General features: G+C 67.7%; 1 protein-coding gene across 1 annotated transcript in view; it reads right to left on the minus strand.

The window, feature by feature from the left end:
• Positions 1-4,256: 4,256 nt before the first annotated feature.
• The window catches only part of BOD1L1 (biorientation of chromosomes in cell division 1 like 1), a 52,065-nt gene continuing 33,414 nt past the window's right edge, over positions 4,257-22,907 (minus strand). Inside the window, 5 exon segments of the mRNA XM_048509573.1 lie at positions 4,257-4,365; positions 5,984-5,994; positions 20,014-20,025; positions 21,078-21,154; positions 21,310-21,382. Of these exon segments, the coding sequence (XP_048365530.1) occupies positions 4,257-4,365; positions 5,984-5,994; positions 20,014-20,025; positions 21,078-21,154; positions 21,310-21,382 (282 nt within the window).

A 22,907-nucleotide genomic window follows, 5' to 3' on the forward strand; every position in this document is an offset into this window, starting at 1 on the left:
TTTTTTTACTTCTTCAGCACTGTCAGTTTAAAAAAGCATGCCCTTCATTCATAGCCTCAACCAATGAAAGATTTCGGTGGCAGGCCTGCATTTTCTCCTAATCGTGATTAATCAATTCAAGGTTTAACGGAAACATCGCTACGCAAACAGGGCACGTGGCAATCGATGGCTTTAACAGAGGAGGAGGAGGAGGAGTCCTGCAGGAGACTCAAAGGGGCTGACAATCTCCTTGCCCTTCCCCCCTCACAACAAACACCCTGTGAGGTGGGTGGGGCTGAGAGAGCTCCGAGAAGCTGTGACTAGCCCAAGGTCACCCAGCTGGCGTGTGTGGGAGTGCACAGGCTAATCTGAATTCCCCAGATAAGCCTCCACAGCTCAGGCGGCAGAGCTGGGAATCAAACCTGGTTCCTCCAGATTAGATACACGAGCTCTTAACCTCCTACGCCACTGCTGCTCCTGGACAGCACAACACCCCTCAGAATGTAAAAAACTCCCAGTGAACTCGGGTTAAACAATGAACTACACCCCCCACCCCCCTAGATCCCAAAGGCATCCTTTCCTATGTAAGAATTGGCATCCTCTTTTGTTCATGTGCAGTGGCTGCAGAATATTATTTATGCACTAGCGGGACCCAGCCACGCATTGCTGTGGCAATTGTCCTTCTCATCATAGTCTGCAACCCACGTGGATGTCCATGCAGGTCCAATAATCCCCAGCATGGTCTTTTGGGAGCAGCAGTGGCGTAGTGGCTAAGAGCAGGTGCACTCTGATCTGGAGGAACCGGGTTTGATTTCCAGCTCTGCAGCTTGAGCTGTGGAGGCTTCTCTGAGGAATTCAGATTAGCCTGTGCACTCCCGCACACACCAGCTGTGTGACTTTGGGATAGTCACAGCTTTTTGGAGCTCTCTCACAGGGTGTTTGTTGCGAGGGGTGAAGGGCAAGGAGGTTGTAAGCCCCTTTGAGTCTCCTGCAGGAGAGAAAGGGGGGGATATAAATCCAAACTCCTCCTCCTCCTCTTCTTTTGGGGTGGTCAAATGGAATCCCTCTTTCCCTTTTCAATTCACATTATGATATGGTGCTGTCTTGGTTTTTAGTATAAGGTAACCCTTTCCATTCCACAACAGAACTGTCCAGAGTGCGAATCCCGCTGTCCATGAGGCTGGTTGACTTGCACAGTCCTGGCTTGGGTAAGGCAGAACTGGGGCAAGGAGGCTATCCCAGTCAGGAAGCAGAGGCAGGGTGGTGAGGCGCTCAGATCGAGGCCAGCTTGCCTATTTTAGCGTGGCCACGTGCAAAAGAAGCTGACCCGGTAGTGTTGGTTCGGCCTCACCTCATGGGATTTTCTTAGAAGAAAAAGGCAAACTCCAGCTCGCTTTTAGTAAAAGAGAGCTGTGGTGAATATGGGTGAGGAAGTGGGTAAGTGGTGGTTGGATGTGAGGGAGGGCAGAGTGAGGTGAGGGAGGATGAGATGGATGTGTATGAGAGTATGTGTGTTGTGTGGTAGCAGTGGGTGAGGCACAGAGAGTGAAAGTTACCTGCATGTGTGTGTGTGTGTGTGGGGGGGGGGGGAACCCCACCTGACGCCTCACACGGCAAAGTGTGTATGTGTTTCACTTCCACTCGTATTACCTATTAGTATTACCTATTTACTGTTTTCACTGCTCATCTCTGCCCATCTGAGCGAACATGCTAAGCCCTCAGGCCACAGACAGGCAGGCTGCACGAACATTCTAAGGGTGACAGTTAAACACAGCCAGCTTCGTGGCCTGGTGCGCCAGGAAAAAGACGTTTTACCTGGCTCAGGTATGGACTTTTGGCGATTTGAAGGTCTGATTACCTACCTGCAACAGGGAGGGACGTCATGTGAAAATTTGGGGGCGATCCATCCAGCCGTTTCGGAGTCACCAACAAACGGATGGTTAGCTTTTTATATATATAGATTGTGTACACAATCCAGCCAAGACTGAGCACCTATTTTGGAGTTCAGCTGATGTCACTGGGAGAAATAGGAACCTCTTGGCTCTCCTCTTCAGACCAACAGCAGGCAGAAGCACCCAGTACTGACAGGATTGTGTCCCTTTATGAATTCAGCACAGGAGTTAAATCTTTGATACAGGCCTTACAACACTCACATTTCCAGGCCACTCACACCTCGATTGTTCATGGATGTCCACATATTCCCCTCCCACCCTGACCCCCTCCCATTTGGTTCTGGAAACATTTCGTTGTTTTTCAAAACACTTCTGCCACAACGTTTTCTCCTGAAACATTTCCGAGCTACCTTCCCTTATGATCATACTGGAATGATCAACCTGCAAGACCGAGTTGTTCCACCGAGACCAGCCGCTGAGGGTACCCCCTGCCCCTCCTTTGTGCCCCATATGGGTCCCTTATACTATCAGGACCCATCTCATTCTCTCATATATATATATATTTATTTATTTATTTTCTGGGGAGGGTTTAAGCAAGGGTTTTGTGGGACGCTGTGTTAGGTATTAACTGTTGTTTTAATTGTATTTATGGTAATTAATTTTGTGATGATTTTATGTATGATTTTATGTTGTTCACCACCCTGAGCCCTTCGGGGATAGGGGGGTATATTAAATTAAACTAATAATAATAATAATAATAATAATAATAATAATAATAATAATAATAATAATAATAATAATAATGACCTTTTATTTCCCACAAAAAATCCTGGCCATTATCCACTCCCCCCCTGCAGTTGCCCAGGCTCCCCTTTGGTGCCTGGTCCGCCATTTTTTCTGTCCCTCACCTCACTGCTTCCCTCCCAATTTTTACCATTTCTTGCAGTCTTTCTTTTCGGTCCTTTCTTTTCAGATCATTAAATCAGCAACGCCAGGCAGAATTGAGGGAGCGCATGCACACAAAACTTGACAAAAATTACACCAGCCAGGAAGCAACATTCTGAGGAGGGGAGTGCAGACAAACAACCAAAATTGATGGGATCAAAAACACCTTCGAAACGGGGCAAGGGCATTGCAGGGAAAAGGTCACCATCAAAAAGACATCCAGCGGCTGAATAAACAACACAACTCTCCTTTTGGGAAACATTTTATAATTTATATATAAAAATTCAGTAAGAAACAAAGTAGAATATTCGACAGAAAAAATCCACATTACAACAATAAAAATCCCTCAAGAAAACAAAAAAATGAGAAAAAACACAGAACGCCAATTTGAGTTATAAAACATATGAATGTGAACATTTTAAAATAATCTCAGGTTATTTGGCAACTTATCAGATCCTTGCAAATTTTGATAACAGTAATAATAATAATAATAATAAAAAGCTTCATATGAAACTGAACTTGAGGATTTATTCTGGTGGGAGTAAAAGATTCTGGCAACCGGCCAGACTGCGGGGGCCTTCCGTTACAAGCAGTAAAGAACCACCTTCAAGTTCGATGAGGGATATCTTAACTGCAGCTTGTTACGATTGAGAAGGAGAAATACTGAGGAAGAAACATTCAAAAACTTCAAAATGAGACACAGTTCTCCACTTCAGGACCATTCTGGCTGAGGCAATTTAGTGCTGCCTCAAGTGTGTCCTACCTACTTGGATACTGGGATAAAATTTACACATGAGAATATATTTCATTGTGAATCGGGTGCATTTCCCCCATAATGGAAACGTGGCCTTAAATTCTACTTTACAGAAAGCTACAGGTGTGACGAGGAACGAGAGCGAGGGCACTTCCTTCTTCTAATCTACTTGACTCCTAGATGATGCGAAAACATATTTCTACCAGTCAGCCCGACGGCAATTCCTCTTGAGGATTAATTAAGCTGAAAAATGCCACCTCCCCGGCCCCAATAATAACGCTTAATGTATGCACAACATTTAAAAAACTGGTTAAAATGACTAGTGGAGGATAACGTAACAAAGTTCACAGACCAGTCTTTGCTGTTAAATAAATAAAGTGTAAAATACAACTTTTTTTTTTATACATGGCTTATGTACAAAAGGTGTCAATTAAGAGGCCACTGGTGATGAGTGGATTTAGAAGCATTGGCGTCGGCAGGACACCGTTCACGATCTCCGCTTGAGAGACAAGGGAAGCGCCTGCAGAGCAGTGGCTCTTCTGCGTGGATGAAGAGTTTAGAGAGCTGTTTAAAATATGTGACCAACGGGTTCCGCATTGATGATGTTCTACTGGAAAAACAAGCACATGCAGAAAAAGAGGTGTCGCCTCCTGGCTTTCTGCTCCCATCTGCGCTTGGTATGAGGTCTACCGCTTTGCCTTCTTGGCCGCCGCCTCCTCGGTCCGCAGGTGACCCTTCTTCAGCGACCCTGGGGGACTGCCTTCCCTTTTACGCTTGGTGGGCTGCGACCGTGAACTGAAAACCAGGGAGAAAATAACACCCCAACTGAACAGCAGATAAAACTACAATGGAGGAAACCTGGTGCAATCCAAACAGGTGAAGCAGGGGAGAGAAAACCGGCAATGACTTTCAGGCCTGCGTTCTTTCCTAGGAAAGGAAGCTGAGAATTTAGCAGAGAACTGTATGTCGGGGACCTCTGCATCAGAGGCGCAGCTGGGCCAGAGTGCGCCCGGTGCGCACTCTGGCTTTTTCGCCCGCCCGCCCCCCCCCCCCTCCCGCGGCGGCGCCCCCCTCCCATTCCCACTCCCACTAACTTTAGAAAACCGAGCAGGCTGGAGAACAAGCCTTCCTGTTCTGCTCGGTTTCCTAAAGTAAGTGTGTGTGTGTGTGTGGGGGGGGGGCGCCATAGGGGGAAATCACGCCAGCCCCCCCGCGGCGGCGCCCCCCCCCACTCCCACTCACTTTAGAAAACCAAGCAGGCTGGCGAACAGGAAGGTTTTCTAAAGTAAGTGTGTGGGGGGGGGCGCGCCGAGGGGGGAGACGCTGCAGGGTTTCGTAAGGCAATGTTCTAAGATACTACTGTTGTTTTAATTATATGTATGTTTTTAGCTGATGTTTTATCTGTACACCGCCCTGAGCCCTTCGGGGATAGGGCGGTATACATAATAATAATAATAATAATAATAATAATAATAATAATAATAATAATAATAATAATAATAATAATAATAGGGGCTGGGGGAGGGGGAGGGGCTGGCGGATTTTGCGCCCCCCACGTGACCCAAATTCGTGCACCCGGTGTGTCGCGTACAGCCCCCCGCCCCTGGGAGCTTCGCCACTGTTTTGCATTCCACTGCCTTGGGGGGTGGGCAGAAGAGTTCTGAAGAGTTTCTCAGCCAGCTTCAACTGCTGCTCCTGGGCGAGGATCAGTAGCCATTGAAATTGTTCAGTTTCTCTCTGGTCTTTGTCCAGTTTGCCTCAGCCTTCTTGCCTCCCTCCCTCCCTCCCTCCCTCCCTCCCTCCCTCCACACACCAACACTGTCCAGCTCTCTGGCAGCTGAGATCTTGTCCTGACCCTCTTTCGAGATCTACCAAACTTTCCCTGGCAGCTCTTGACCATCTGGTGCTCATACTCTTCTTCCTTAAATGAACTTGCCGGTTTTTCTTTGTGCCCCTCCCTCCCCCAGGCTCAAAACACTTTGAGGGACCACCTCCCCAAACCCCACCTCAAAGTCTGTCCCAGTTTGCAATTCAATTCATTGGATTTCACAGGCTGCCCATCCCCCATCCCAGCTGTACACAACTCTGAGCACACACGAGGACTGCGTCTTGCAATCCCTCCCCCACCCTGTTAACTCCTCAGCTCCACCGAAAGACCAACACAGGCCTCCGAGGCAGCCGCTTGCTTTCAACTGCGCCACTCAATCATGGCAGTGCAACGGAGTCCAGGGAATGGGGGTTACCATGTAAAAGGGTTTGGGGAGGCAAGGAACCCATCCAGCCTCCCAGCATCAACAGTCATTGCAAAGCAGAGCCGATTTAGGATGACTCGCAAGACTGTGACCCCTGGCTATGATTTAGAACTTGCAACAAGTCACTCTCCCGATACATGTGGACACTAATGCTGGCCTACGTTATGGCTTCCTGAAAAAAACAAGGAAATGCCTGAGCACATCAAAACGGGAATAAAAATCATCATTATTCCTGCTTAAGAGAAACCCACATCGACTTCCTGGATCTGGCCCTCCCTGGGTCCTGGAGGCTCTTGAGGGACCCATGGTCCTGAGATGCCCCCAACTAGTCTCCTCAGACTACAGGCAGCAGATGCTTCTGCAGCCAAGTCGCAAATAAATAGTACCAGGTAGTAAATAAGTCCAGTTAACAAACAACCAAGTAGTAGTAAATAATAAATAACAAAAAAGGTAAAGTTTCCCCTTCAGTCGCATCTGACCCTGGGGTACCCCTGCAAGCAGTGATTTTATAGGCAAGCCACTTTTGTGGGGTAGCTTGCCATTGCTTTCCCCGGCTACCCCCTAGCTATGAGCTAGGTACTCATTTACCGACCAAGAAATGGATGGATGGCTTGAGTTGACCATGAGCCAGCTGCCAGGATATCTGACCTACAGGGGGCTCAAACTCCTGACCGTGTTAGTGGCAGTGCAAGCACTTAACCACTACGCCACGGGGCTCCTTAGTAAATAATAGTAAGTAGTAAATAATAGCCCAAGTAGTAAATAATAGTCCAATGAACAAAACAAACAGATTAATATACTATTTTGGACCAGTTCCTATGATGTTTTTCTTCCACTCCTACTGAGTTTTGAGTTCTTAGCCTGTACCTGGAACTGGAATAATTTTCTGGCACCTGGAACCATTTTCTGCTTGGATCTGAAGTATTTAAAACTCGGCTTGGTTCTCTGACTCCATCAATTATTCAGATCCTTAACGGATGATGAAGAAAGCCTTGCTGGATCAGACCAGTGGTTTGTCTGATCCAACATCCTGTTCAACATAGTGTCCAGTCAGTTACCCTGGAAGACCAACAACGAAGAATAGAAGCTGATATCTTCCTTGGTGACCCTGCCTGCTTGACCTGGTATTCAGAGGGTGACTGCCTCTGAGCATGGAGGTTCCCTTTCCTCACCGTGGCTAGCAGCCCGGATAGACCTGAGATCCATAAATCTGTCTAATTTTCTTTTAAAGCTGTCTATGCTTGTGGCAGTTACTATATCCTCTGGAAGTGTATTCTACATTTGTGTAAAGAAATATTTCCTTTTGCCCATCCTGAGTCTACTTTCCCATCAAACTTACTGAATGCAAGTTGATGTCCCCCACTGCAGAGCACAGAGGCCAATTTACTGGTGGTCCCGGGGCCCCTGTATGATATGGCTAGCCTCCACCTGGCCCTGGCCCCTGCCTGGTGGAACTCTCTGCCACTATCTGTCCGTGCCCTGCGGGACCTTGAACAGTTCTGCAGGGCATGCAAAATGGAATTATTCCGCCAGGCCTTCTGTGTGTGTGTGTGTGTGTGTGTGTGTGTGGTTTAGCCGTTGAATTGCCATCCCCTCTATTCCAACTGGCGGGCAGACTTGTGTATAACCTGATGCTGCTCGGCCACCAAGTCTACCCTCGTGATGCAAATTGGATAACGATCTTGCCATCCATTTTTGCATTGTACTTATTAACTTTAACTGGTTTTTATGCTTGTCATTGGGTTTCATACTATTGAATTTTTATACATTGTACACCGCCCAGAGCCCTTTGGAGGTGGGTGGTATAAGAAATCAAATAAATAAGTAAGCAAGTAAGTAAGTAAATAAATAAATAAATAAATGTTCTCGAGTCCCAGTATTTTGGGAATGGGAGACACACATCTGGGTGGGTTGAGATACTAAAACCGAAGACTGTCAATATTGGGGGGAAGAATTAGGACTAATAAAAGGGAACATTTCTTCACGCAACGTGTGATTGGTGTTTGGAATATGCTGCCACAGGAGGTGGTGATGGCCACTAACCTGGATAGCTTTAAAAGGGGCTTGGACAGATTTATGGAGGAGAAGTCGATCTATGGCTACCAATCTTGATCCTCCTTGATCTCAGATTGCAAATGCCTTAGCAGACCAGGTGCTCGGGAGCAGGAGCAGCAGAAGGCCCTTGCTTTCACATCCTGCATGTGAGCTCCCAAAGGCACCTGGTGGGCCACTGCGAGTAGCAGAGAGCTGGACTAGATGGACTCTGGTCTGATCCAGCTGGCTTGTTCTTAGGTTCTTGTTCTTATGTTCTTAATATTGACAACAGCTACATTTGAAAGGGAAGAGTGGGAAGGGCAGTAAAACCAAAGCAAACCCGGCCAAGCCAGCAGTGGCTGCCATTCCCATACTTACAGAGTCACAGGAGAAGACTTGCTTGGTTTTGCATGAGCTGGTGGCTTTTTCCCGGTGGATGTTTGGTGATTTGTCGGAGAAACAGGACCTGGGCTTTGGTTTTTAGTGGCTGCCCGTGTTGTTGGTTTGCTGGGCTGTTTTCTGGAAAAAAGAAGAAGAGTTTGGATTTATAACCCACCGTTCTCTCCTGCAAGGAGACTCAAGGCAGCTTACAAACTCCTTCCCTTCCTCTCCCTACAACAGACACCTTGTGAGGTAGGTGAGGCTGAGCGAATTAGGAGAGAACTGTGACTAGACCAGTGGTGGCAAACCTTTGGCACTCCAGATGTTATGGACTACAATTCCCAACAGCCCCTGCCAGCATGGCCAATTGGTCATGCTGGAAGGGGCTGATGGGAATTGTAGTCCATAACATCTGGAGTGCCAAAGGTTCGCCACCACGGGACTAGACCAAGGTCACCGAACAGGCTTCATGTGTAGGAGAGAGGAAACTAACTGGGTTCACCAGATAAGCGTCTGCTGCTCACATGAAGGAGTGGAGGATCAAACCTGGTCTTCCGGACTAGAGTCCACCGGTCTTAACCAGTTGGCTTTTTCCAAGTATACTTTGAAAAATGTTTTTTTCCTGCAAGCAATTTCTAAGCAATCGTTCTAGAAAGCAAAAATAAGTTGAACGTGCAGAAAATACGTTACGTACAAAGAGTTTGGGTAAAAAAAATTTTTTTTTGTAACTTCAAAATATTGGAGGTTTTTAGGAAGATCCTTGAAACTGACTATTCAGAGCAAGGAATAATAATTTTCTGCTTGCATGTGCTTGGATCTGAAGAATTTTTCTGGTTCCCGATTCTAAAATTTTAAGCTGCTGTCTATTTTTGAACTTTTGTCTAGAACAGCGGTCTGCAACCCACGGCTCCAGAGCCGCATGCGGCTCTTTCAGCCTTATACTGCGGCTCTGCTTGTCCTGGAAGTCGGAGGGTAGCATGCGCATGTCCCTCCAGGAAAGGTGACTGGAGGGGTCAAACTGGAGGCAGCTCCGTGCAAAGCCGTCTCTCCGGCTCAATAGATCTTCGGGGCTGGAAAATGGGTCCAAATGGCTCTTTGGATGGTAAAGGTTGCTGACCCCTGGTCTAGAACTTGCAGACATTAAACTGCATTGCAGACATTAAGCTGCATTAATGTTTGGTATGCAGGGGGAAAACTGTGGGTCGGTGAAGGGTTAGGCATTTCCCCCTTCATGGCTCTTTAGGAAGACTGTATGTCCCACATATTTTTTTCGTGGGTGGCTTCTGGAGCCAGAAAAGCCAACTTCTGCTCTACCAGTTGAGTCTGGTTATTGGCCGTTTCTGTCATGACTAAAACTTGCTATTGGTTTCCCCTTGGAATCACTTCTTATGCTCACAAAGTGGAAGCCTTCAGACTAGTTAAGAATAGGCTCTTGGATCTTGATTTCCCCACCCCCCCCCCCCCCCACCCCCCCCCCCCCCCACCCCCCCCCCCCCCCACCCCCCCCCCCCCCCACCCCCCCCCCCCCCCACCCCCCCCCCCCCCCACCCCCCCCCCCCCCCACCCCCCCCCCCCCCCACCCCCCCCCCCCCCCACCCCCCCCCCCCCCCACCCCCCCCCCCCCCCACCCCCCCCCCCCCCCACCCCCCCCCCCCCCCACCCCCCCCCCCCCCCACCCCCCCCCCCCCCCACCCCCCCCCCCCCCCACCCCCCCCCCCCCCCACCCCCCCCCCCCCCCACCCCCCCCCCCCCCCACCCCCCCCCCCCCCCACCCCCCCCCCCCCCCACCCCCCCCCCCCCCCACCCCCCCCCCCCCCCACCCCCCCCCCCCCCCACCCCCCCCCCCCCCCACCCCCCCCCCCCCCCACCCCCCCCCCCCCCCACCCCCCCCCCCCCCCACCCCCCCCCCCCCCCACCCCCCCCCCCCCCCACCCCCCCCCCCCCCCACCCCCCCCCCCCCCCACCCCCCCCCCCCCCCACCCCCCCCCCCCCCCACCCCCCCCCCCCCCCACCCCCCCCCCCCCCCACCCCCCCCCCCCCCCACCCCCCCCCCCCCCCACCCCCCCCCCCCCCCACCCCCCCCCCCCCCCACCCCCCCCCCCCCCCACCCCCCCCCCCCCCCACCCCCCCCCCCCCCCACCCCCCCCCCCCCCCACCCCCCCCCCCCCCCACCCCCCCCCCCCCCCACCCCCCCCCCCCCCCACCCCCCCCCCCCCCCACCCCCCCCCCCCCCCACCCCCCCCCCCCCCCACCCCCCCCCCCCCCCACCCCCCCCCCCCCCCACCCCCCCCCCCCCCCACCCCCCCCCCCCCCCACCCCCCCCCCCCCCCACCCCCCCCCCCCCCCACCCCCCCCCCCCCCCACCCCCCCCCCCCCCCACCCCCCCCCCCCCCCACCCCCCCCCCCCCCCACCCCCCCCCCCCCCCACCCCCCCCCCCCCCCACCCCCCCCCCCCCCCACCCCCCCCCCCCCCCACCCCCCCCCCCCCCCACCCCCCCCCCCCCCCACCCCCCCCCCCCCCCACCCCCCCCCCCCCCCACCCCCCCCCCCCCCCACCCCCCCCCCCCCCCACCCCCCCCCCCCCCCACCCCCCCCCCCCCCCACCCCCCCCCCCCCCCACCCCCCCCCCCCCCCACCCCCCCCCCCCCCCACCCCCCCCCCCCCCCACCCCCCCCCCCCCCCACCCCCCCCCCCCCCCACCCCCCCCCCCCCCCACCCCCCCCCCCCCCCACCCCCCCCCCCCCCCACCCCCCCCCCCCCCCACCCCCCCCCCCCCCCACCCCCCCCCCCCCCCACCCCCCCCCCCCCCCACCCCCCCCCCCCCCCACCCCCCCCCCCCCCCACCCCCCCCCCCCCCCACCCCCCCCCCCCCCCACCCCCCCCCCCCCCCACCCCCCCCCCCCCCCACCCCCCCCCCCCCCCACCCCCCCCCCCCCCCACCCCCCCCCCCCCCCACCCCCCCCCCCCCCCACCCCCCCCCCCCCCCACCCCCCCCCCCCCCCACCCCCCCCCCCCCCCACCCCCCCCCCCCCCCACCCCCCCCCCCCCCCACCCCCCCCCCCCCCCACCCCCCCCCCCCCCCACCCCCCCCCCCCCCCACCCCCCCCCCCCCCCACCCCCCCCCCCCCCCACCCCCCCCCCCCCCCACCCCCCCCCCCCCCCACCCCCCCCCCCCCCCACCCCCCCCCCCCCCCACCCCCCCCCCCCCCCACCCCCCCCCCCCCCCACCCCCCCCCCCCCCCACCCCCCCCCCCCCCCACCCCCCCCCCCCCCCACCCCCCCCCCCCCCCACCCCCCCCCCCCCCCACCCCCCCCCCCCCCCACCCCCCCCCCCCCCCACCCCCCCCCCCCCCCACCCCCCCCCCCCCCCACCCCCCCCCCCCCCCACCCCCCCCCCCCCCCACCCCCCCCCCCCCCCACCCCCCCCCCCCCCCACCCCCCCCCCCCCCCACCCCCCCCCCCCCCCACCCCCCCCCCCCCCCACCCCCCCCCCCCCCCACCCCCCCCCCCCCCCACCCCCCCCCCCCCCCACCCCCCCCCCCCCCCACCCCCCCCCCCCCCCACCCCCCCCCCCCCCCACCCCCCCCCCCCCCCACCCCCCCCCCCCCCCACCCCCCCCCCCCCCCACCCCCCCCCCCCCCCACCCCCCCCCCCCCCCACCCCCCCCCCCCCCCACCCCCCCCCCCCCCCACCCCCCCCCCCCCCCACCCCCCCCCCCCCCCACCCCCCCCCCCCCCCACCCCCCCCCCCCCCCACCCCCCCCCCCCCCCACCCCCCCCCCCCCCCACCCCCCCCCCCCCCCACCCCCCCCCCCCCCCACCCCCCCCCCCCCCCACCCCCCCCCCCCCCCACCCCCCCCCCCCCCCACCCCCCCCCCCCCCCACCCCCCCCCCCCCCCACCCCCCCCCCCCCCCACCCCCCCCCCCCCCCACCCCCCCCCCCCCCCACCCCCCCCCCCCCCCACCCCCCCCCCCCCCCACCCCCCCCCCCCCCCACCCCCCCCCCCCCCCACCCCCCCCCCCCCCCACCCCCCCCCCCCCCCACCCCCCCCCCCCCCCACCCCCCCCCCCCCCCACCCCCCCCCCCCCCCACCCCCCCCCCCCCCCACCCCCCCCCCCCCCCACCCCCCCCCCCCCCCACCCCCCCCCCCCCCCACCCCCCCCCCCCCCCACCCCCCCCCCCCCCCACCCCCCCCCCCCCCCACCCCCCCCCCCCCCCACCCCCCCCCCCCCCCACCCCCCCCCCCCCCCACCCCCCCCCCCCCCCACCCCCCCCCCCCCCCACCCCCCCCCCCCCCCACCCCCCCCCCCCCCCACCCCCCCCCCCCCCCACCCCCCCCCCCCCCCACCCCCCCCCCCCCCCACCCCCCCCCCCCCCCACCCCCCCCCCCCCCCACCCCCCCCCCCCCCCACCCCCCCCCCCCCCCACCCCCCCCCCCCCCCACCCCCCCCCCCCCCCACCCCCCCCCCCCCCCACCCCCCCCCCCCCCCACCCCCCCCCCCCCCCACCCCCCCCCCCCCCCACCCCCCCCCCCCCCCACCCCCCCCCCCCCCCACCCCCCCCCCCCCCCACCCCCCCCCCCCCCCACCCCCCCCCCCCCCCACCCCCCCCCCCCCCCACCCCCCCCCCCCCCCACCCCCCCCCCCCCCCACCCCCCCCCCCCCCCACCCCCCCCCCCCCCCACCCCCCCCCCCCCCCACCCCCCCCCCCCCCCACCCCCCCCCCCCCCCACCCCCCCCCCCCCCCACCCCCCCCCCCCCCCACCCCCCCCCCCCCCCACCCCCCCCCCCCCCCACCCCCCCCCCCCCCCACCCCCCCCCCCCCCCACCCCCCCCCCCCCCCACCCCCCCCCCCCCCCACCCCCCCCCCCCCCCACCCCCCCCCCCCCCCACCCCCCCCCCCCCCCACCCCCCCCCCCCCCCACCCCCCCCCCCCCCCACCCCCCCCCCCCCCCACCCCCCCCCCCCCCCACCCCCCCCCCCCCCCACCCCCCCCCCCCCCCACCCCCCCCCCCCCCCACCCCCCCCCCCCCCCACCCCCCCCCCCCCCCACCCCCCCCCCCCCCCACCCCCCCCCCCCCCCACCCCCCCCCCCCCCCACCCCCCCCCCCCCCCACCCCCCCCCCCCCCCACCCCCCCCCCCCCCCACCCCCCCCCCCCCCCACCCCCCCCCCCCCCCACCCCCCCCCCCCCCCACCCCCCCCCCCCCCCACCCCCCCCCCCCCCCACCCCCCCCCCCCCCCACCCCCCCCCCCCCCCACCCCCCCCCCCCCCCACCCCCCCCCCCCCCCACCCCCCCCCCCCCCCACCCCCCCCCCCCCCCACCCCCCCCCCCCCCCACCCCCCCCCCCCCCCACCCCCCCCCCCCCCCACCCCCCCCCCCCCCCACCCCCCCCCCCCCCCACCCCCCCCCCCCCCCACCCCCCCCCCCCCCCACCCCCCCCCCCCCCCACCCCCCCCCCCCCCCACCCCCCCCCCCCCCCACCCCCCCCCCCCCCCACCCCCCCCCCCCCCCACCCCCCCCCCCCCCCACCCCCCCCCCCCCCCACCCCCCCCCCCCCCCACCCCCCCCCCCCCCCACCCCCCCCCCCCCCCACCCCCCCCCCCCCCCACCCCCCCCCCCCCCCACCCCCCCCCCCCCCCACCCCCCCCCCCCCCCACCCCCCCCCCCCCCCACCCCCCCCCCCCCCCACCCCCCCCCCCCCCCACCCCCCCCCCCCCCCACCCCCCCCCCCCCCCACCCCCCCCCCCCCCCACCCCCCCCCCCCCCCACCCCCCCCCCCCCCCACCCCCCCCCCCCCCCACCCCCCCCCCCCCCCACCCCCCCCCCCCCCCACCCCCCCCCCCCCCCACCCCCCCCCCCCCCCACCCCCCCCCCCCCCCACCCCCCCCCCCCCCCACCCCCCCCCCCCCCCACCCCCCCCCCCCCCCACCCCCCCCCCCCCCCACCCCCCCCCCCCCCCACCCCCCCCCCCCCCCACCCCCCCCCCCCCCCACCCCCCCCCCCCCCCACCCCCCCCCCCCCCCACCCCCCCCCCCCCCCACCCCCCCCCCCCCCCACCCCCCCCCCCCCCCACCCCCCCCCCCCCCCACCCCCCCCCCCCCCCACCCCCCCCCCCCCCCACCCCCCCCCCCCCCCACCCCCCCCCCCCCCCACCCCCCCCCCCCCCCACCCCCCCCCCCCCCCACCCCCCCCCCCCCCCACCCCCCCCCCCCCCCACCCCCCCCCCCCCCCACCCCCCCCCCCCCCCACCCCCCCCCCCCCCCACCCCCCCCCCCCCCCACCCCCCCCCCCCCCCACCCCCCCCCCCCCCCACCCCCCCCCCCCCCCACCCCCCCCCCCCCCCACCCCCCCCCCCCCCCACCCCCCCCCCCCCCCACCCCCCCCCCCCCCCACCCCCCCCCCCCCCCACCCCCCCCCCCCCCCACCCCCCCCCCCCCCCACCCCCCCCCCCCCCCACCCCCCCCCCCCCCCACCCCCCCCCCCCCCCACCCCCCCCCCCCCCCACCCCCCCCCCCCCCCACCCCCCCCCCCCCCCACCCCCCCCCCCCCCCACCCCCCCCCCCCCCCACCCCCCCCCCCCCCCACCCCCCCCCCCCCCCACCCCCCCCCCCCCCCACCCCCCCCCCCCCCCACCCCCCCCCCCCCCCACCCCCCCCCCCCCCCACCCCCCCCCCCCCCCACCCCCCCCCCCCCCCACCCCCCCCCCCCCCCACCCCCCCCCCCCCCCACCCCCCCCCCCCCCCACCCCCCCCCCCCCCCACCCCCCCCCCCCCCCACCCCCCCCCCCCCCCACCCCCCCCCCCCCCCACCCCCCCCCCCCCCCACCCCCCCCCCCCCCCACCCCCCCCCCCCCCCACCCCCCCCCCCCCCCACCCCCCCCCCCCCCCACCCCCCCCCCCCCCCACCCCCCCCCCCCCCCACCCCCCCCCCCCCCCACCCCCCCCCCCCCCCACCCCCCCCCCCCCCCACCCCCCCCCCCCCCCACCCCCCCCCCCCCCCACCCCCCCCCCCCCCCACCCCCCCCCCCCCCCACCCCCCCCCCCCCCCACCCCCCCCCCCCCCCACCCCCCCCCCCCCCCACCCCCCCCCCCCCCCACCCCCCCCCCCCCCCACCCCCCCCCCCCCCCACCCCCCCCCCCCCCCACCCCCCCCCCCCCCCACCCCCCCCCCCCCCCACCCCCCCCCCCCCCCACCCCCCCCCCCCCCCACCCCCCCCCCCCCCCACCCCCCCCCCCCCCCACCCCCCCCCCCCCCCACCCCCCCCCCCCCCCACCCCCCCCCCCCCCCACCCCCCCCCCCCCCCACCCCCCCCCCCCCCCACCCCCCCCCCCCCCCACCCCCCCCCCCCCCCACCCCCCCCCCCCCCCACCCCCCCCCCCCCCCACCCCCCCCCCCCCCCACCCCCCCCCCCCCCCACCCCCCCCCCCCCCCACCCCCCCCCCCCCCCACCCCCCCCCCCCCCCACCCCCCCCCCCCCCCACCCCCCCCCCCCCCCACCCCCCCCCCCCCCCACCCCCCCCCCCCCCCACCCCCCCCCCCCCCCACCCCCCCCCCCCCCCACCCCCCCCCCCCCCCACCCCCCCCCCCCCCCACCCCCCCCCCCCCCCACCCCCCCCCCCCCCCACCCCCCCCCCCCCCCACCCCCCCCCCCCCCCACCCCCCCCCCCCCCCACCCCCCCCCCCCCCCACCCCCCCCCCCCCCCACCCCCCCCCCCCCCCACCCCCCCCCCCCCCCACCCCCCCCCCCCCCCACCCCCCCCCCCCCCCACCCCCCCCCCCCCCCACCCCCCCCCCCCCCCACCCCCCCCCCCCCCCACCCCCCCCCCCCCCCACCCCCCCCCCCCCCCACCCCCCCCCCCCCCCACCCCCCCCCCCCCCCACCCCCCCCCCCCCCCACCCCCCCCCCCCCCCACCCCCCCCCCCCCCCACCCCCCCCCCCCCCCACCCCCCCCCCCCCCCACCCCCCCCCCCCCCCACCCCCCCCCCCCCCCACCCCCCCCCCCCCCCACCCCCCCCCCCCCCCACCCCCCCCCCCCCCCACCCCCCCCCCCCCCCACCCCCCCCCCCCCCCACCCCCCCCCCCCCCCACCCCCCCCCCCCCCCACCCCCCCCCCCCCCCACCCCCCCCCCCCCCCACCCCCCCCCCCCCCCACCCCCCCCCCCCCCCACCCCCCCCCCCCCCCACCCCCCCCCCCCCCCACCCCCCCCCCCCCCCACCCCCCCCCCCCCCCACCCCCCCCCCCCCCCACCCCCCCCCCCCCCCACCCCCCCCCCCCCCCACCCCCCCCCCCCCCCACCCCCCCCCCCCCCCACCCCCCCCCCCCCCCACCCCCCCCCCCCCCCACCCCCCCCCCCCCCCACCCCCCCCCCCCCCCACCCCCCCCCCCCCCCACCCCCCCCCCCCCCCACCCCCCCCCCCCCCCACCCCCCCCCCCCCCCACCCCCCCCCCCCCCCACCCCCCCCCCCCCCCACCCCCCCCCCCCCCCACCCCCCCCCCCCCCCACCCCCCCCCCCCCCCACCCCCCCCCCCCCCCACCCCCCCCCCCCCCCACCCCCCCCCCCCCCCACCCCCCCCCCCCCCCACCCCCCCCCCCCCCCACCCCCCCCCCCCCCCACCCCCCCCCCCCCCCACCCCCCCCCCCCCCCACCCCCCCCCCCCCCCACCCCCCCCCCCCCCCACCCCCCCCCCCCCCCACCCCCCCCCCCCCCCACCCCCCCCCCCCCCCACCCCCCCCCCCCCCCACCCCCCCCCCCCCCCACCCCCCCCCCCCCCCACCCCCCCCCCCCCCCACCCCCCCCCCCCCCCACCCCCCCCCCCCCCCACCCCCCCCCCCCCCCACCCCCCCCCCCCCCCACCCCCCCCCCCCCCCACCCCCCCCCCCCCCCACCCCCCCCCCCCCCCACCCCCCCCCCCCCCCACCCCCCCCCCCCCCCACCCCCCCCCCCCCCCACCCCCCCCCCCCCCCACCCCCCCCCCCCCCCACCCCCCCCCCCCCCCACCCCCCCCCCCCCCCACCCCCCCCCCCCCCCACCCCCCCCCCCCCCCACCCCCCCCCCCCCCCACCCCCCCCCCCCCCCACCCCCCCCCCCCCCCACCCCCCCCCCCCCCCACCCCCCCCCCCCCCCACCCCCCCCCCCCCCCACCCCCCCCCCCCCCCACCCCCCCCCCCCCCCACCCCCCCCCCCCCCCACCCCCCCCCCCCCCCACCCCCCCCCCCCCCCACCCCCCCCCCCCCCCACCCCCCCCCCCCCCCACCCCCCCCCCCCCCCACCCCCCCCCCCCCCCACCCCCCCCCCCCCCCACCCCCCCCCCCCCCCACCCCCCCCCCCCCCCACCCCCCCCCCCCCCCACCCCCCCCCCCCCCCACCCCCCCCCCCCCCCACCCCCCCCCCCCCCCACCCCCCCCCCCCCCCACCCCCCCCCCCCCCCACCCCCCCCCCCCCCCACCCCCCCCCCCCCCCACCCCCCCCCCCCCCCACCCCCCCCCCCCCCCACCCCCCCCCCCCCCCACCCCCCCCCCCCCCCACCCCCCCCCCCCCCCACCCCCCCCCCCCCCCACCCCCCCCCCCCCCCACCCCCCCCCCCCCCCACCCCCCCCCCCCCCCACCCCCCCCCCCCCCCACCCCCCCCCCCCCCCACCCCCCCCCCCCCCCACCCCCCCCCCCCCCCACCCCCCCCCCCCCCCACCCCCCCCCCCCCCCACCCCCCCCCCCCCCCACCCCCCCCCCCCCCCACCCCCCCCCCCCCCCACCCCCCCCCCCCCCCACCCCCCCCCCCCCCCACCCCCCCCCCCCCCCACCCCCCCCCCCCCCCACCCCCCCCCCCCCCCACCCCCCCCCCCCCCCACCCCCCCCCCCCCCCACCCCCCCCCCCCCCCACCCCCCCCCCCCCCCACCCCCCCCCCCCCCCACCCCCCCCCCCCCCCACCCCCCCCCCCCCCCACCCCCCCCCCCCCCCACCCCCCCCCCCCCCCACCCCCCCCCCCCCCCACCCCCCCCCCCCCCCACCCCCCCCCCCCCCCACCCCCCCCCCCCCCCACCCCCCCCCCCCCCCACCCCCCCCCCCCCCCACCCCCCCCCCCCCCCACCCCCCCCCCCCCCCACCCCCCCCCCCCCCCACCCCCCCCCCCCCCCACCCCCCCCCCCCCCCACCCCCCCCCCCCCCCACCCCCCCCCCCCCCCACCCCCCCCCCCCCCCACCCCCCCCCCCCCCCACCCCCCCCCCCCCCCACCCCCCCCCCCCCCCACCCCCCCCCCCCCCCACCCCCCCCCCCCCCCACCCCCCCCCCCCCCCACCCCCCCCCCCCCCCACCCCCCCCCCCCCCCACCCCCCCCCCCCCCCACCCCCCCCCCCCCCCACCCCCCCCCCCCCCCACCCCCCCCCCCCCCCACCCCCCCCCCCCCCCACCCCCCCCCCCCCCCACCCCCCCCCCCCCCCACCCCCCCCCCCCCCCACCCCCCCCCCCCCCCACCCCCCCCCCCCCCCACCCCCCCCCCCCCCCACCCCCCCCCCCCCCCACCCCCCCCCCCCCCCACCCCCCCCCCCCCCCACCCCCCCCCCCCCCCACCCCCCCCCCCCCCCACCCCCCCCCCCCCCCACCCCCCCCCCCCCCCACCCCCCCCCCCCCCCACCCCCCCCCCCCCCCACCCCCCCCCCCCCCCACCCCCCCCCCCCCCCACCCCCCCCCCCCCCCACCCCCCCCCCCCCCCACCCCCCCCCCCCCCCACCCCCCCCCCCCCCCACCCCCCCCCCCCCCCACCCCCCCCCCCCCCCACCCCCCCCCCCCCCCACCCCCCCCCCCCCCCACCCCCCCCCCCCCCCACCCCCCCCCCCCCCCACCCCCCCCCCCCCCCACCCCCCCCCCCCCCCACCCCCCCCCCCCCCCACCCCCCCCCCCCCCCACCCCCCCCCCCCCCCACCCCCCCCCCCCCCCACCCCCCCCCCCCCCCACCCCCCCCCCCCCCCACCCCCCCCCCCCCCCACCCCCCCCCCCCCCCACCCCCCCCCCCCCCCACCCCCCCCCCCCCCCACCCCCCCCCCCCCCCACCCCCCCCCCCCCCCACCCCCCCCCCCCCCCACCCCCCCCCCCCCCCACCCCCCCCCCCCCCCACCCCCCCCCCCCCCCACCCCCCCCCCCCCCCACCCCCCCCCCCCCCCACCCCCCCCCCCCCCCACCCCCCCCCCCCCCCACCCCCCCCCCCCCCCACCCCCCCCCCCCCCCACCCCCCCCCCCCCCCACCCCCCCCCCCCCCCACCCCCCCCCCCCCCCACCCCCCCCCCCCCCCACCCCCCCCCCCCCCCACCACCCCCCCCACCCCCTCCTCCCCCCCCCCCACCCCCCCCCCCCCCCCCCCCCCCCCCCCCCCCCCCCCCCCCCCCCCACGGCGGCCCCGCGCCACCCCCCCCCCCCCCCCCCCCCCCCCCCCCCCACCCCCCCCCCACCTTTGGCACTCCAGATGTTATGGACTACAATTCCCATCAGCCCCTGTCAGCATGGCCAGGAAGGGGCTGATGGGAATTGTAGTCCACAACATCTGGAGTGCCAAAGGTTCGCCACCACAGGACTATGATGTGGTAATAGGACCAGCGTGGTGTAGTGGTTAAGAGCGGTGCACTCTAATCTGGAGAACCGGCTTTAATTCCCCACTCCTCCACATGAGTGACAGACTCTTATCTGGTGAACTGGATTTGTTTCCTCACTCCTACACATTAAGTCTGCTGGGTCACCTTGGGCTAGTCACAGTTCTCTCAAAACTCTCCCCCCATCTTACCTCACAAGCTGCCTGATATAGGGAGAGGAAGAGAAGGAGTTTGTCAGACACTTTGAAACTTCTTACAGAAAAGGAAGATGGGGTATAAATCCAAACTCCCCCTCTTCTTCGCCAGCTGATCCTTTGTTATCCCAGGAAGTAGGAGGGAAATGGAGTTTAGAAATTGTGGTTCCAAAGGAACCAAACAAACAACACCCACAAGAAGCTAATCCAATAAATCAGACCATTTGAAGCTATGGGCACCCAATTCTCATTGCGGGAGCAGGTTCCAATGCAAGGAACGTGACTACGGCAAAGTGAGGCAAAGAAAGTTGACACGGACTTGCCAGGGGCCAAACGCAGCCCAGGGGTGGGAAGAACTGACGAAGGTGTCTGCCAGATCATTTCATAGGAAGGTCCATGAGTGTCTGTAACTCCTTTAGCTGACAAGCATTGAAACTCTGCAGCCACTGCAAGTATTTCATGTCTTACTGGTTAGTCCACCAGTGTTGCTGGCAACACATTTTCCTCCCCTGATGCAGTCTCATGTTCCAATCAAGGCTTGGGGTTCTTCAGTACTTTTTAAAAGGAAGGGACGGACAGGAAGAATAGCCGGGGCCACCAAGGACATTGACTTCCTACAGAATTTCACTCCCTCTCCCATATTTTTAAAAAAGAATAAGTCGGGGGCGGGGGGGGGGGGCACCTATGGCGCTCCAGGTGTTCATGGACTACATTTTCCATCAGCCCCTGCCAGCATGGCCAATTGACCATGCTGGCAGGGGCTGATGGGAATTGTAGTCCATGAACACCTGGAGCACCATAGGTTTGGCCACCCCTGGAATAAGTCATCTGGAAGAGATCAGGCTCCCTCCCTTGTCAGGATATCAGTGGGCCGCAGTAGCGGGCTGATGGTCTCCATTGCAACCAGGGGGATAAGTTACATGCAAAGCAGTTTAAAACCTCAGCATGTACATTAAATACGTAAATGGCAAAAGCACCCAGCCATTGGAGAGTGCGCCGCAGTTCTCTTTAACCTCACTTCAGAAGTCATACAGATGAAAAAAAATTCAAGAAAGCCCCACCTCAGCTGGCTGCTCGGCTTCGATACTCTGGCTCGCTTCAGCTTTCTCTTCCAACGTCTGAGGCTCTGAGCTACCATCTGGAAAGAAACACCAACAAGGGCCTGAGGTGATCCCCAAAAGACTTATGCACAAGAACACTTTCTTAAGGTCAACTTGAGCTACACGTCCTGCCGTGCAGATCTAGTCCAACATTTGCCACCAGAGACAGTAATGCTTGTTGCATATCGGCTACCTGAATCTCCCTGTCCCGTAGCTGGAAGGCGGTCTCGTGTTTCTTCCTCCTGACCAGATATTTCTACCTGTAACTGACAAGAGGAGAGGCAATCAGAAAACCAAAAGAACATCACTGCCTTGCTGGATCAGACCAGGATCAGACCAGGATCCACCAAGTCTAGCACTTTGGTTCCAGGAGCAGCAAATCAGATCTTAGTTACGGAATACATTGTACAAAAGTCGCTTTTCAACTTTCAAAGTTCACAAAGCGACGTACAAAATCGAAGCAGGCACAATTACTACCAATATTCCTCAACTGCTTCTAGGAGAATAACAGGCTGTTACACAGACGGAGGGTCCCTGCCCTCCTGGATCCTCGGGGAGACGGCAGACCCAAAAGGATCCAGACGTGGTCTCTCATGGTACGGCTGACAGCTAGTTTCATGCAGGGCACGGAAGTGGCAGCCCTTCCCTACAGCTTATTTCCCAGCAGAGACAGACACACAGGGACACTTCTCAAACAAGGCTATCTACCACTAGTGGAGCACTATAGTGAGAAGTCTTCTGTGGCAACCCCTGACTGCCTCCCCTGCCCCCCCCCCCGCTTGGTAGGCTGGGAGACAAAAAAGTAACCCTCCCCGGCCATTGCATTGGAATGACATCATTTCCAGGGTGAACCTGAAATGACATCACAACATCAATGTGATAGTACCCCCCAAGTCCCCGTACCCCCCAGTCTAAAGCTGGATGCCAGTCACTGGCAGGCAACCATAACTAGCATGGCATCAATAATCCACCCTGTGCCCTTGTGCTACCAAAGTGCACCTTATTTTAGCACTTTTTCCTGCTGCCCAAGTGGGGGGCAATTCCTGCCCAGCAGAGAGAGAGAGAGAGAGAGAGTGATGAGTTTCCAACACAAACAGTGAAGGGGATGTGTCACTCTAGAATCCCTCTTGCTATGCACCAGGCATCCAAATCCTGCCTAGAACTTGTCTGCCTGGAGGCAGAAGGTATGGACACAAGAATCTTCTCCTAAGGAATGTTCTATCTTATTGTCAAATCACTGGGGTGTTGTGTGGTTTCTGGGCCACATGGTCGTGTTCTAGTAGCATTTTCTCCTGATGGTTCGCCTGAATCTGTGGCTGGCATCTTCAGATCCTCTGAAGATGCTAGCCACAGATGCAGGTGAACCGTCAGGAGAAAATGCTACTAGAACATGGCCATACAGCCCAGAAACCACACAACACCCCAATGTTCTATCTTATTTCTGTTGCCGTTCCCAAGCAACAGTACAGCAGACTTTTTTCCCCTAGGTCCCACCAAATGAATCAGTCTTTGCTGTCATACACCTTTCTCCAGAAATGTGCAGGCTCCTTTTTTTAAAAAGCCACCTGGCTACTGCAGGAATAACTGCAAAAATCTGTCATTTCTTGAGTTTCAAATAAGCACAAGCATTTTATTGTCATTGTGCACGCACAACGAAACTTACAGCAGCATTCCTCGATGCACACAATTTCAGACTCATACTCATCCTCACTTTCCCCTTCCCTCCCCCATCCCTACACAGCCCCAAACACATCAACACGAAGCCGCGGAGTTTAGCATAGCCACAGCTCT

Source organism: Sphaerodactylus townsendi, linkage group LG10, assembly GCF_021028975.2.
Source record: "Sphaerodactylus townsendi isolate TG3544 linkage group LG10, MPM_Stown_v2.3, whole genome shotgun sequence".
Lineage (NCBI taxonomy): Eukaryota > Metazoa > Chordata > Lepidosauria > Squamata > Sphaerodactylidae > Sphaerodactylus > Sphaerodactylus townsendi.